Source organism: Loxodonta africana, chromosome 23 (genome assembly GCF_030014295.1).
Source record: "Loxodonta africana isolate mLoxAfr1 chromosome 23, mLoxAfr1.hap2, whole genome shotgun sequence".
Lineage (NCBI taxonomy): Eukaryota > Metazoa > Chordata > Mammalia > Proboscidea > Elephantidae > Loxodonta > Loxodonta africana.
Genome location: NC_087364.1, coordinates 1,247,115 through 1,262,094, shown reverse-complemented (window position 1 = coordinate 1,262,094; position 14,980 = coordinate 1,247,115). Strand labels below are relative to the sequence as shown.

The 14,980-nt window shown below is 39.8% G+C and overlaps 1 protein-coding gene and 1 pseudogene across 3 annotated transcripts in view; one reads left to right on the top strand and one right to left on the bottom strand.

The window, feature by feature from the left end:
* The window catches only part of TUBGCP3 (tubulin gamma complex component 3), a 116,774-nt gene that overhangs the window by 20,567 nt on the left and 81,227 nt on the right, over positions 1–14,980 (bottom strand). For all 3 annotated transcript variants that reach the window (XR_002786781.2, XM_003414044.4, XM_064275215.1), the window contains exons 18-19: positions 1,254–1,342; positions 999–1,130 (exon numbers count right to left, since the gene is read on the bottom strand). Coding sequence is in view for 2 of the 3 variants with exons in the window: in XM_003414044.4 (XP_003414092.1) it covers positions 999–1,130; positions 1,254–1,342 (221 nt within the window). In the remaining variant the exon portion in view is untranslated. The remainder of the gene's footprint in view (positions 1–998; positions 1,131–1,253; positions 1,343–14,980) is intronic.
* Positions 5,571–5,980, top strand: LOC135228585 (protein FAM32A-like; annotated as a pseudogene).

Sequence of the window (14,980 nt, the reverse complement as noted above, 5' to 3'; positions counted from 1 at the left end):
AAAGGACTCTACCAGGCAGTTCTACTCTACTCTATAGGGTCGCTATGAGTTGAAATCAACTCGACGGCACTGGGTTTGGTTTGTTTTTTTTTTTAAAGCCCTGAAGTCATGCTTCTTCCATGAAAGCGCTCTTGAAGAGCCCAAAACCTTACTAGGAAGCAGGCAAACTCTGCAGGTCTGGCCTTTCTCTAAAGTCTCAATTTAATTTCAAAACTGAACTTGAGCTTTGCATCCTACCTAACAAGGTATTTGTCTCAAGTGAAAGCAACGTGTTCTTTTTTGCCCCAGATCTTTGAATAAAATTCAAACTCAGTAAGATCTGCCATACGTAACATTCAACTTTGAGAACAGAGGCCCCTAAAGGAGAAGAATGTCGGCGAAGTATTTAGGAGCAAGGGACTGTTTAGAATTTATCTAAACAAATATCCTATTTTCTAACCCATGTAGCCAGACACCAACTTAGTGAAGGTAAAAAACAGATAAGACCTTTATCCCAAGATTAAGAAATAAAAATATAACCTGGTAGGTTCTACATTTCTTTACATTATTCTGCTGAATGTTCACACATGTTACCATTTGTTTTGTTCTTATACAGTTTGGCTTCGCTTATTTTGCTCAGATAGTATCTTTTGCCAATTCAAAACCATCAGTGATGATTACTTGGTCCATTAAAGAAGACAGTCTTCAAACTGTTTTTTTAATTATTCTGAACAATATTGTAGGATATTATTATTGCACCCAGGTGAACAGGTGCTGTTCTCTTTACCATCTTTACTTCTGTTTTAGACATTTCAGAGCGTACTCTCCTTGTTCTAGCCCTACTGTTCCAATTCTGTTCAGAAACAGTGTGTCAACAGTATCAAACTCTGAATAAACTGTCTTAATGCTACTGATGTGGCTGTAGCAAGTGGTCTCTAAGATTCTCCATGTGACAGAAAACCAAGAAAAGAAGAGTATTATTATTTCTTTTAAGGCTGCAAAACAAGGAAGAGTCTTACCCTGGAGTCACTGTCCAGCAAACATCGAGAAATGATGGTGTCTAAGAACACCTCATGTGCTGCGATGATGTGGTCCAAATCTTGAGCCTGCTGCACTTTGTTCCAAAGTTCATCCCAAGAACATTCAAGCACCTAGAAAACAACAATTGAAAATGTTTGAGTAAGTCCGTGTTCTTCCTAATATAAAACACCTTTAGGAAATAAACCACATGAGGCACAACTTAAGTTAAAATGAGTAGGATGACTAAAACGAACCTCAAACGTAATGTAATACTGCATCTGATGAATGAAGTGGACCATCTCCGAGGCCAGAATGTGACACTGATGCAGGACCCCAGAGAACTCTGTGGAGAAGCCGAGAATTTACATTAAACGTAAAATGGGAACACATTGAAAACCAGCACCGTGTTATCCCTCTTATTTATCTGTAATCTATCTTTCAAAAAAATCACTTGCTTTAATTCTTGAATCCTTAAACCAGAAAACAACCTCTCCATAATCAATTTCTGTGCCAGCTGAGCTAAACAAGGATTTAGCTATCCAATCAAGTAGTAGTAGTACATTACTTTACAGAATATAAGAACCGAATAAAGAATGGCATGAAACGAAATAGAATTGTATTTAAAAGTTAAACACAAAATTTTAATTTTATAATAGTGTCTCGAATAAATATAACCTTTACTTCACAGTTTCTTTACAACCAGCCTGCCTACTGAGCATGAAACACTACTGCCTAGCCATTGGGACATAAAGATGACATCTCTTTAAGGAACTGAAATGTGACCTGTCATCTGAGAGCAAGATGAACCTCTGAAAGAGGTTAAGCATGAGTTCAGACTCTGCTTTTACTCTTTAGAAGACTATAAAACCATCAAAAGCTTTGAAGGTCACCACTGAACAGCAGTTCTCTCCAAGTACTTTAAATTTTTTGTTCAAAGATGATACCAAAATATTGTTACACTAATGTATATGACAGTTCAAATCAAAGATAAGCCTGTCAGAGGAATGATTACAAGAAAATTTTAATATGGATCAGATTTGATGTATTTTTATTACCTCTTCAAATGCTTTTAATAAGCTACTTAAACAGGTAGATCAAGAGCTATCTGTTGCTGCACATTGTTATTAAAACATCTGCCTTGTCCCTTCTTCAATGAGCAAGTGAAATTCATAAACTGGAGTGTATCTACGGTGGCGATGCATACTTTAAACAACGTTCCTTTCTGAGAGTTTAGGATTAGTGACACTAGTGATTCTGCTGCTTTGGTTGAACACATATTATTTGGTCAGTAGAGAAACAGAGAAGAGGAGAGAGGTGAACAAGACTGAGAGGGAGACAGAGGGCAAGAGGAGGGAGGAGTAGTGAAGAGGAAGGGGGGGAGACGATTCTAAGCCTTATTAAAATTTATATTCTTAAACAGATGACAAATGCACACAAGCATAAAAATATATTTAAATTGCACAAATGCTGAACGAGGGTACAGATTATATGAATGAGTAATAAAATATTCTGATTTTGATGTAGTGTACACTGATAGGTATGGCTGTGTATTTGGAAAATGAAAAAGAATGTGGAAGGAGAACATTATTCAGATTCCAATGTTTTATCTTCAGAGAGGAGCCGAAATTCTAGAATACCAAGGAAAGGGTCGGGTAAGGACGGTTACTCCAAGAACAGAGCCAAAGAATCCTGAAGTGGACAGTGATGGAGGGGAAGCAGTGACAGTGCCACATGTCAGCATTGTTCTCGTGAGAAAATGAAAGGTATGATTATTTTTGTATTCTTCCTTAGCAAAACCTAAGTGACACATGTAGTCAATAAAAAAAAGATGTTTAAAAAAATAAACTTCAAAACACAAAAAAAGGCAATTTAATTTCAAGGACGTAAGAGAGTTTCTATTTAGGAATAAGAAATGACTAAATCCATAATGCACATATTTGGGTCAAAATAATTTTTTTAAAGGGGCGACAATAACACACTGACCCTCAGGCAAGATAACTAACAACCTGGCAATCAACACGGACATAAAGGTTAAGAGCCTAATAACGAACAACGTGTCTAAAAGGAAATTTCCCCATACCCAAAAAGCCAGGTCAATACCATGGTGTCTAAACCAAAATACACCTAGAAGGTCAATCACACTGGGAGAATAAGTCCATTCCAGGACCTCAGCCTTTCATTTGCCAGATGCTATTACCTATTTTTTAAAGACATAAAGAAAGGTCGGCAGTTCAAATCGATCAGACTGATTCCGTAAAGATGACAGCCTGGGAAACCCTCTGGGGCAGTTGTACTCTGTCCTACAGAGTCACTACGAGTCGGAATCCTCTCGATGGCAATGGACCTTTTTTATGTTTTAAAGCCTTATTCAAGATTTACTTAAAAACATCAAGCAAGAACTCCACCTGCTCCTTTCGAAGAGAAAGATCTATAGTGCACCCAGCACAACTGTCAAAGGCAGTACATGTCCACAGACCTGTAAGATGCGATCTTATCTATGTAACCATAAAAAAAAAAAGGCTGTCCTTCAGATCAGTGGTGCATCTGCCTATCATTCTGCCATCACTGGTGGCTGTCCTCCAGCACAACCACCTCAGAGACCAGTTTATGTCCCAGACACAGCTCATTTCTTTCATACAGCTACGAATCTATAATCCATGAATATGCTAAACATTAAACCAAAAACAACTTTCACATTTCATTTTTAAGCCTAGAATGAAAAATGTACTTTTCCCTACTGACAACTATAACGGGGCCAGATTCCTAGTCTAAGCCTCAAAGTGTATTTAACTGAAATTGTTGTTGGAATATTGTACTTTTCAAATGTAAACGGCATAACAAAATGCTATTTCGAGTGGTATTCAGCTACATTATACTCTAAGCTTCTAGGGCAAATAACGACCGTTTATAACTATTTTCAGTTTTAACCCAAGAGCTTGAACGACAGGACTGTATCCCTGCACCCCAACAGGGGCCAGCAACAACAGCAGGGTGGGGGTGCGGTGGGGTGGGGGATGGGTTGTCCTCACCAATCACTGGTCTGTGATGAACGTTCTAGAGCCAGGTAGTCTCACCTACAGAACTATCTAGGTAGATTTAAAGCATTCAACATGTGTACCCAAACCAAAAAACCAAACTCACAGCAACTCATTGCAACCCTACAGGACAGAGCAGAACTGCCCCATAGGGTTTCCAAGGAGCGCCTGGTGGATCTGAACTGTGGACCTTTTGGTAAGCAGCCACAGCTCTTAACCACTAGACCACCAGGGTTTCCAACATGTGTATGGGAGTGTACACACACTGACCCTCAAGATCTTGCTTGAGTGTGATTTGGTTTCTTTGTAGTGTGGCAAACAAAACCAAAAAGCCAAACCAAACCCAGTGCTGTCGAGCCGATTCCGACTCATAGAGACCCTATAGGATAGAGTAGAACTGCCCCAAAGAGTTTCCAAGGAGCGCTGGCAGATTCAAACTGCCTACCCTTTGGTTAGCAGCCGTAGCATTTAACCACTATGCCACCATGGTTTCCTGTGGCAAACAAAGTTATACAAAACAGTTTTAGGTACTATTTATGACAAGCTTGCTTTTTTACGTTCTTAATTTTATCACATTCTTCGTAGTGTGGCAAAGTTACATGAAAGAGTTTGAGGTACTATTTATGATCAGTTTGCTTTTTTACGTTCTTAATTTTATCACAGAATTCTGGTGGACTTTTTCATCAGAAAACAAATTTACCAACGTCTTTACAAATCATATATAATGATACTCAGGTCTCACGATGATATCCAATGTCTCTGAATCTGCTGTTCTCTACGTACACGTTGTACGTTTTCCTATAATGCACCGTTTTACACTTACTCCAAGTGAATGCCATCTATTTTCTACTGGAGAAATACCCACATAGTTTACATTTATCCATCCTGATATTTTTTTACCAGAGAAAGCTCAACATCACTGAAAAAACTGAATTTCATCATTGACTCCTTCTGGTTAATGACATAAAAAATGTTAAGTGGGCTACTCTCAGCACTATTTCTGGAAGAATCTATATTTGTTACAGAAACATAATAAAAAACATTTGTACCTACTCCTCTCCATTTTTAGCTCCAAGTCAATCCTTTATACAAAATAGAAGAGATTCCACAATTCCATAAATATTCAAGTTTTTATTGTTCTTGTTAGTCTGTATTTCTTGAGGTTGTCTCTAGAGTTTTTCTCATGCAGTCATATTCACAATCAACCCAACAGTACTTGTATAAAAGCATGGGTTTTTAGTAGTTTGTTATGTATTTTTCCCAACTTTTTTTACAGTTCATTTTTGAGCTTCATAAATCAGGATTTTCTTTATATTTGGCTTCAAGACACTTTGGAAATACATACATAGCAATTAAATCATTAATTCCATTTTATGATCTCTGATTTTCTTGAGTACACAATTTTCTCACTAATTTTCTAGATTCATTAACATCACCCACATTTGGAAATGAATATGCAACGGAACAGCCAGAGAACAAAAAAACGTTTACTAAAAAATCATTATCAGCTTACCTACTGACTGTAGGGCGGGCACCATGGTGGCCTATGAGCAGGTCCAGAAGGGGACCTAAAACTGAAAGGCATCACAGGGCTTGGTGTGACCAAGCGGAAGAAGAAAAAGAAGGACAATGACAGTACGAAACTTCTGGAAGCGATGGGAATGAGCAAAACGAACTAGGAGGAGAGGCAGTACAGCCTGGACAAGAGGACGCTGGCCCAAGTGGCCTTCGAGAAGCTGCAGATAAAGCAGCAAACAGAAAGGATCCTGAAGAAGACACCCAAAACCCACAAGCAGAGAGTGGAGAACATCAACAGATACCTGGACACCCTCACAGAACATCACATCATCTTCAAAGTCAGCTGGACCAAGCAGTCTCCCAAGCCCTTGGCATGGCATGGCATAGCCTCGAGGAGAAGTGGAAGACAGAGTCGGGGTTACGTCTGAACCCTCTGGCATCTTCTAGAAACATTTTTTTACCCACGCCTTTGCATTTTCTGCTTCGACCATGCTTTTTGAAGCTGTTTTCTCATTTCGGAACTGGAATATAGTAAGACTGTCCTTTCACTCGATTTCAGTTTCTCAGTCGCCCACAGAAGATAATCCTTTTTAGTACGGCCTGGAAAGCTCTGGAAGTTTATCCAGAAGTGAACGCTGTTTTCTGTGTAAGTGCCATGTGAGAATGTTTACGCCTCCGAGTTGCATTTAAGCCTCTGAGGACAAGTAGCCAGCTGTCTGCCCAGATAAAACTGACTCCAGAGGATAAGGAGCTAACGCTGGTGTGGCCTGCAACGTGCAGGCCCCTGAGTACACGAGTTGCCCTTCTAAGCTCCCTTTAGCTTGGGCCTTAAGCTGTTCCATCCGGACCCAGGGAAGGTTCCCTTCCGACCACCTCCACAGCCCTCTTGCCTGGGACGCAGAGGACGGCCACCTATGGCAAGGATGAAGTGTCCCACCTGGTCCCATGACTGGCTTGTAGTCCTTCCCCCAGTTTCCCCATTCTAAAGGGTGTCACCATGGCCCCACGGCAGACACTGCTAATCGATCACAGCCTTCTTTGTAACAGAGCCCAAACACTGCCCAACTCGCCTCTCAACCAAGGCTTCAAGCAGTACACGATCTAGAGCCTGCTGGGGTGATAGGACAAGGGCTGAATCTCGGCACAGACAAACACGTGTGCCATCAAACAGAAGGACCCCGTTACAGTGCTGGAGAACCAGGGTATTTGGGGGCCTGTGTTTATTAGATGAGGCTCAATTTGGGGACTCTACTGAAGGAGACAGTCTCTACTGACACAGCTTTTGCAAGAGTAACAAAGTGAGAAAACAAAAACCAAGTGTTGGGCTTGAGGCTGTTATATGTGAACTGCAGAATAAAGCAATAGCCAATTAAAAAAAAAAATCACTGCCCAAACTTGGATGTCAACCTAAAATCCATGGAATTCAACCTGTTAGCTAGTCTTCAATGCTGCCCAGCTATCCTTTATTTTCTCTCCCTTATTACAAAACAGCTATTTTCAGCCCTCACTACCCTAAAATCCTTGATCCCACCAGCTTCCTCACATTTTCAGAAGGCAACCACCTCCCTTGTATTTCATGAAGAAAAAAAGCAGTCAGATGGGAACTATTTCATATTCTTGCCATCAAGACTATAAACTTACTAGCATGCTGCTCCAGGGCTAGGCCCCATATCTATATGCTCTGAGTATCTTCTCTTCCTTTCTCCGATGACTTTTCAACCTCTACTTTCTTCTTCCCATCAGCATTTAAAATTAGTTTTTAAACAAACTCTCTAGCTACTGCCCTCACTCCTTCTTGTTCTTCATAGCCCATGTCGCCATGTCAAGGGTAGTTACTGCTGTCTTCACTTCTGTACTTCCCAGTAATTTCTCACTGCAAAGTGCACGACTATCTTTGTTAGGAAATCCAAAACCTTATTTGATATCCTGACAACTTTTGCCAAATTTGGTCATTCCCTCCTCGATACACTTTTTTCCTTGGCTTTTGACATGCTTGTCCACCTTTCTAGTTGTCTCTCCTCACCTCCTTTATGAAGTCCTCTTCTTCTTTTCTTTGCTCCAGTATCTTTGTTTTTTCTCACTTTATTTCCAGACAACCTCATTCAATTCCATGGCTTCAAGGATCAACTAAGCTATGACATCTAAAATCTTTCTGTCTTGTCCAGGTCTGTCTTGATTAAGCTTCAACAATCTAACCAAATGCCTCACCTATATACTTTTAAAAAAAGGTCAAATTAATACATCTAAAACTAAACTAGGATCTCCTCCAAACCTGCTCCTGTCTCCAGTGTTCCCTATGGTGCTAAATGACATCATAGACCCATATTTCAATCCTGGCTCTATTTCCTCATCTCTCCACATTCAATCCTACTGATTCTACCTCCCACATCTTTCTCAAAATCATCTATTTCTCTCCACCCTCACTGCTGCTATATTATAAAGGCCAACATCACCTCTCACAGTTACCATAACTCATCAGTTTGCCAACCCCCATCCTTGCTCTCCCCTCAGACTCATTCTTCTCAACGTTAATAGAGGGGCTTTCATAAAACACAAATCTAAGCACATCGCTCTCCTGTGTAAAACCCTTCAATGGCTTCTCACTGACACTAAAGGCAAAAATGACTAAAAAACCCTACAAGGCCTTTAAGATCTGGTCCCTGCGTAGCTTCCTGGCCTCCTCATTAGCTACACCTCCTCCCTCACCCCTTTTCTGATTATGCTAGTTTCTGACAAGACCACTGTACTACTTCCCACCCCGCACACTCTTTCCCTGACTAATTCATACTCGTCTTTCCCTGACTAATTCATACTCGCCTTTCAGACACCAGCTTAGACGTTTCCTATGAGGGGGCTTCTTTAACCTACCCAACTCTGTCTGGTGCCTCCTTTTTATACTGCTGTAGTACCTGGTGGTCTTTCCCCTATGAAATAAATTATCAGTGTATTATAATTTCTTGTTTAATGCCTGTCTTGTCCTAATAGGCAATAAACTTCTTTACCTTGTTCATCTTATCTGTCATTAGATACCGGCAACAGGCAGGCACAACAATGTAGGCTTTCAATAACTATTTATTGAATGAATGATTTAGACAGTCGAAATTAAAGCAGATAGTCTGTGCATTCATTTATATCCTGACTATTCAAATTCACATCCTTTTCAAAAGATTTCCATGACTAAAGTCAATTTAACAACAATGTTAACATAGGTATTCTTTCCTTTGATGTTATTAAAGTACTACCAAATAATACAGTTTCTTCTAGAAAACCCATCTTCTGTTTAAAATCTCCTTAACAGTGATGAGAAGACAGCATCTTTAACGGCATTCTTCTACAATAAAGCCTGAGAGCGAAGAGACCTATGGCTGCTTTATGAGGACACTAATGAAAAGGAGCCTGATAAAGGAAACGAGAGAGTCAAAGTCTGAAATCCCTTCAGCACTAGAATTTTGTCTTTCCCATGTGAGAAGTCAAGCACTACATGGTATAAATATTTCTGAACTTGTAAAATTCCTAATGAAGGCCTCTAATGACTGGCCCTGAATTCAATTCACAAGCAGACTTAATCCACAAGGTACAACTAGGTCATTTAATTCTTAAAAACTACAACTTATACCCGGAACACCCACTGAATCTCTTTAACCAGAGTCCTGAGAACCCATTTAAAACATTTATATACATGCTTTTCTTTTTATGGTTGACTAACAAATAATTACCTAATTACAAGGGTAAGCACCATTTGCACTCAAGTCCAATAGACACATAAATGAAGTGTATCTTCTGCTAGGTTAACCTGAACAGTAGATAATTTTACACACAAAATTAAGAAAGACCATTTTTTCCCTTCAGTTTATTTACAGGGCCAGTTAGGTTCATCTGTAATGCTTTACTGCCCTCTAGAGGCTGTTAAAAGAACTTCAAGTTTGATAAAAAAAAAAGATTAAAACTTTCAGGGAACAGGTATGTTTAAATGACATCTCCACCAACTACACAAAAACTTCAAATTACAAGTAGGACACTTTAATTTCATAATTAAACACAATGCTACTTAAATCAAGCAGATGACAGACAAAACAGTAAATTCACCTTATGTAACAAATCACTGAGACCCCAGATAATTTGTACACCAGAAAATGATTTTTTTTTTAAGGGAATTAGTAATAGCTCTCACAAAATTAGTCTTAAGTGATACTTTGGTAGAATGCTGGGTATTCAAGAAGGGGGAAAAAACACCTTATCCATCCATTTCTTCCCCAATTGTTTTCTCTTGTTTAAGTGAAATCCCCTAATACTGAATCACAGGCCAAATAATCACCACTTTTTGTAAACCCAGATTCAGATGTCGTAGTACAGTGACTCGCACTTTCCACTCTCTATGAAGACGACTACTGAACAGACCATGGGTAACTGTTTAATCACAGCACCTGAGCTTCAGTGTGGAAAGCAGGACATCAAGGCACAAACCGTCAGCCCACACACACCTGCTCCCTCTGCACCAGCAATACAGTGTCTCCTGCTCTAAAGGCCTCTCCCTGTAACTCCGGTTTCAATACGCATCTCCTATGAAGGCATCCAACTGTAGGAACTTAAATTACATCTGGCTTCCTCATGGGAGAGAAGTCTAGAAAATGTACGGTTTAGTTTTTAGTCTCTGCAGTACAGGAAAACACCAACAGGGAATGGTTGATCGGCAAGCCAATTTACTGTCGTCTCACTCTCCCTTAACCTACTGCCTTCTGCTTTTTCTTCTCTCTTAATTAACTCTATTTAACCATGATAGTTTCCCTATTCTTAATGACAAATAGTAGCATGGACAATACTAAAAATGGGAAAAGGCAGGGTGTCATGGATTTGGATTGTGTCCCCCCAAAATATCTGTCAACTTAGTTGAGCCATGAGTCCCAGTATTATGTGACTGTCCACCACTTTATGTGATTTCCATAAGTGCTGTAAATTCTATCACTATGATGAAATGAGATGGATTTATGGCAGCTATACTGATAAGATATACAAGATTAGATAGTGTCTTAAGCCAATCTCTGAAATATAAAAAGGAGAAGTGAGCAGAGAGACATGGGGACCTCACCACAAACAAAAGAAGCACTGGGAGCAGAGCAGGTCCTTTCGCCCTGAGGTTCCTGTGCTGAGATGCTCCCAGACCAAGGGAAGACTGACAAGGACCTCCCCCAAGAGAGGAGAGAGAGAGAGCCTTCCCTGGAACCGACGCCCTAAATTCAGGCCTCTAGCCCACTGGGCTCTGAGAGAATCAGCTGTCCTGGTTGAAGCCATCCACCTGTGGCTTTTCTGTTATAGCAGCACTAGATGACTGCAACACAGGGTTATCACAAATTTGTTTTTACCCAAATAAAGATTATTAAAAAATAATAAGCCAAAGTTTAAGTGTTTTATATTTACTAAATTTTTGCCATATTTTATCACCTCTAAAATAACGTGCATTTTCATGCTTTAACATATTTTAATATATCTTAAAAGCACTGTCAGGCAGAAGAACTTAGTGATCACTATTCTCAATGCCGTTTGAGTTGGGTTACATGCATCGTTGGTATCACATTTTAGTTTCAACCACAGTTGTGACTGTATTAAAAAAGATTACACTGTGATTCTGTATTAAAATGAAAAATTACTGTGTTTGCAGAAAAGCACAAAAACAACCCACTGCCGTCAAGTCAATTCCAACTCCTAGCAACCCTACAGGACAGAGTAGAACTGCCCCATGGAGTTTCCAAGGAGCGCCTGGCAGATTGGAACTGCTGACCCTTTGGTTAGCAGCTGTAGCACTTAACCACTACGCCACCAGGGTTTCCATAGAAACAACAGTGGGGGATAAATTTGAAATTAGTGAAGTAAATACAATTATGACTGAGTGACTGAAATTTCACTTTTCCTTGTAAAGCAGTAACAAAAGCTTTACGTTACCTAAGACAGCAAGATATCCTACCGACACACAGGCAAAAAGCACTGCCTATCTGAGGAACACCAAGCAATGCAACTGACTGCTGGAGGGACTGTCAGGTCCTCTGCAGGGACTAACTCCTGTATTTCAACAGGACTGCTCTTAAAGCATTTTGTCAGTTTAACTGGCAGCTCTTTTTATTTTTTGGTGATACATATAATAATGATACATTTTACAATTAACATTGTCTTAGATTTAATAAAATATAACTTAAAAAATGAGTTGACTTTTTCTCTTTAAAATTTTCTTATATATGTATACTTATATACCTTTTTATACCTACAGATGGGTAATAATACATGTGCACAAAGCTCTCTACACCTGCTTCAGGTGCCCAATACTGAAGCACAAGCTTACTAGTAAAGAGAATGAAAGGCCAAATGATCACACTTTTTGCAGATCCAACTACCTTCAGATTTTGCAGTAAAGTGACTTGCACTTTCTACTCTCTTTGAAGACGACTACTGAACAGTCCCTGCATGACTGTTTAATCTACTGTTAAAAAAAAAATCAGAAGGACCTTAAAATGTTGCTTTAGATACTTTGAACCAGAAAGCAGCAGCTGCACCTATAAAAAGCACTGAGTGTATCTGAAAACGTCACAGCTTCTTCACAATTTTAAAATCACCTTCCCCAGCTTGAATTTATAACTGATGCTACTATATTTAAAGCAATTTTATCAAATTACGCCATCTCATTCACTTTTCTCAAGGCTAAGGGCTCAAAAGATGGTTTTAAGAACCAGAATTTTTTTTACAGCTCTTGCTTTCAAAATCTTTAATCACCTTCAAGGTTCTCCTCCAAACATCACCTGGTAGTCTTTCTTGTATCATAAGGCAAACAGTAATAACAATAATTATAATAATAATGACAATAATTGTAAACACATGTTTACAAGGGGTCAGGCACTTTTACATTCTATTTAATCCTGACACAGCCCTGTGAAGTAAGTGCTACTTACTGTCATCCCCACCCTCTAAAGGTGGAGAATGAAGCAGAAGATTAAGAAACTAGGTTAAAGCTGGAAGCCATCAGTGGTGGAGTCACGCTAACATAACCCAGGCTATCTAGTTCCAGAATCTGTGCTTACACTAACCACACCAGTCAAAAAAAGAAAAAGTTTTCTTTAAGCATCAACTGCTTAGGCCTTTACATTCCACAAAGTTGATGTACTTAAATGTTAAATCAAAACATAAGAGCACAGAAGTCTGTTCTATTGCTCTTCACCAGCAGTGTCTAAAGTATTCACATAACAAATGTCGGACTAAATTCCCATTAAAAAGACTTTGTAACTATTATCAGCAATCTATCATGATTTTTTTTTTTTCTGAATGCTGAACCTAATATAAGCAGTTTTAGCCTCACAACAGAAGCCCTGGTGGCCCAGTGGTTAAAGCTGTCAACTGTTAACTGAAAAATTGGCAGTTCAAAGCCACTTTGTGGGAGAAAGAGGTAGAGGTCTCCTTCCGTAAAGACTACAAACTTGGGACACTCTATGGGGTGGCTGTGAGTTAGCGCTGGCTTGATGACAATGGGTTTTTTTGGTTTCACCTCTCAACAACACCCAGGGAAATATGTTACCCTCTGTACAATGCGTACAAAAGGTTCCATGAGGACACAGCAAGAGAAGCAAGTATACAGGCCCCTGATCCTGAGACAAATTCCATGAGGACACAGCAGGAGAACCAAGTACACGGGCTCCTGATCCTGAGGAAACTTCCATGAGGAAACAGCTGGAGAACCGAGTACATGGACTCCTGATCCTGAGGAAAATTCCATGAGGACACAGCAGGAGAACCAAGTACAGGGGATCCTGATCCTGAGGAAACTTCCATGAAGACACAGTAGGAGAACCGAGTATACGGGATCCTGATCCTGATCAAAATTCCATGAGGACCCAGCAGAAGAACCGAGTACACAGGCTCCTGATCCTGAGGAAACTTCCATGAAGACACAGCAGGAGAACCGAGTATACGGGATCCTGATCCCGAGGAAACTTCCATGAGGACACAGCAGGAGAACCGAGTATACGGGATCCTGATCCCGAGGAAACTTCCATGAGGAGACAGCAGAGAACCAAGTACGCAGGCCCCTGATCCTGAAGAAATCACTCTACTCACTGTGTAACATCATTCCCGGGGCTGAGTTAACACACACTAAACAAATGGATGAGCGCCTGCCACATCACCAGCGCTCAGAAAACGTTGACTCTAACTAAGAAAGTACACGAAAGCAGTATCACACCACAAATCTACATTTTCTTCTTTGCATTTAAAACAGTAATCATAGGTTTAAGCACACACTGCAGGAGCATTCGGTTGTTCAACACTTACACTTTTAGAAAAGAGAAAAAAAGACAGAATAAAAACTCATCTAAAATATACCATAACAATTTTTAAAGGATTTTTTTAAGTGGTGTAAGATGTATTTCTTAGATTTTTACTGCAAAAGTGACCACTCAGGTTTATAAACACCTCAGAGTAAAGGCACCACAAAAAATACTAAACCAGAATTAAAAGATCTTATATGAAGAAAAACTCATTTTAATATCCTGAAAAACTGCAGTATCTATTTACCTTATGTAAAGAAAACTGATCACCCTCTCAACAACTAGTTTTATAAAGACAATGGATTTATTCCTCACACATAGTAATCTACTTCACACATGACAAGTTTTCCTCTTTAGAACTTCAGAATTAGTGAAACAATACCACTCTAACACTGCTGACCTGGATATGTGTCACAGCGGATTAAAGAGTTGATTGAGACTCACGGCAACCCTACTGGACAGGGCAGAACTGCCCCAAAGGGTTTATAAGGAGTGCCTGGTGGATTCAAACTGCTGACCTTCTGGTTAACGCCATCACGGTTTCCACTACATGAAGAGTACTACATGAAAAACTAATAAGGGATATTCACATGAAAAGAAAAGATTTTAATCATGGCCTGAAATATTTCAAAGGGTCAAAGCCGTTAATGGCTAGGCAACTTCATGAGGAGAAATCAATCAGTTAATTAGCTCCTGTTAGTAAAGCAAGTTTAGAAATGTTCTACCAGGTGCACTGAGGTAGATTCTGATTCGTGGAAACCCCACGTGTGTCAGAGTACAGCTGTGCTACGTAGGGTTTTCAAATGGCTGATTTTTTGGAAGTAGGTCGCCAAGCCTTTCTTCCAAGGCACCTGCAGGGCATTATGCTGAGTGAAATAAGTCAAATATTGTATGAGACCACTACTATAAAAACTCATGAAAAGGTTTACACACACAAAAAAACAATCTTTGATGGTTAAAAGGGAGGGGAGAGGTGGGGATGGAAAAACACCAATAGGCAACACGTAAGTGATAACTTTGGTGAAGGGTAAGACAGTACACAGTACTGGGGAAGTCAGCACAACATGTACAAGGCAAGGTCATGGAAACTCCAAAGACACATCCAAACTCCCTGAGGGACTAAAT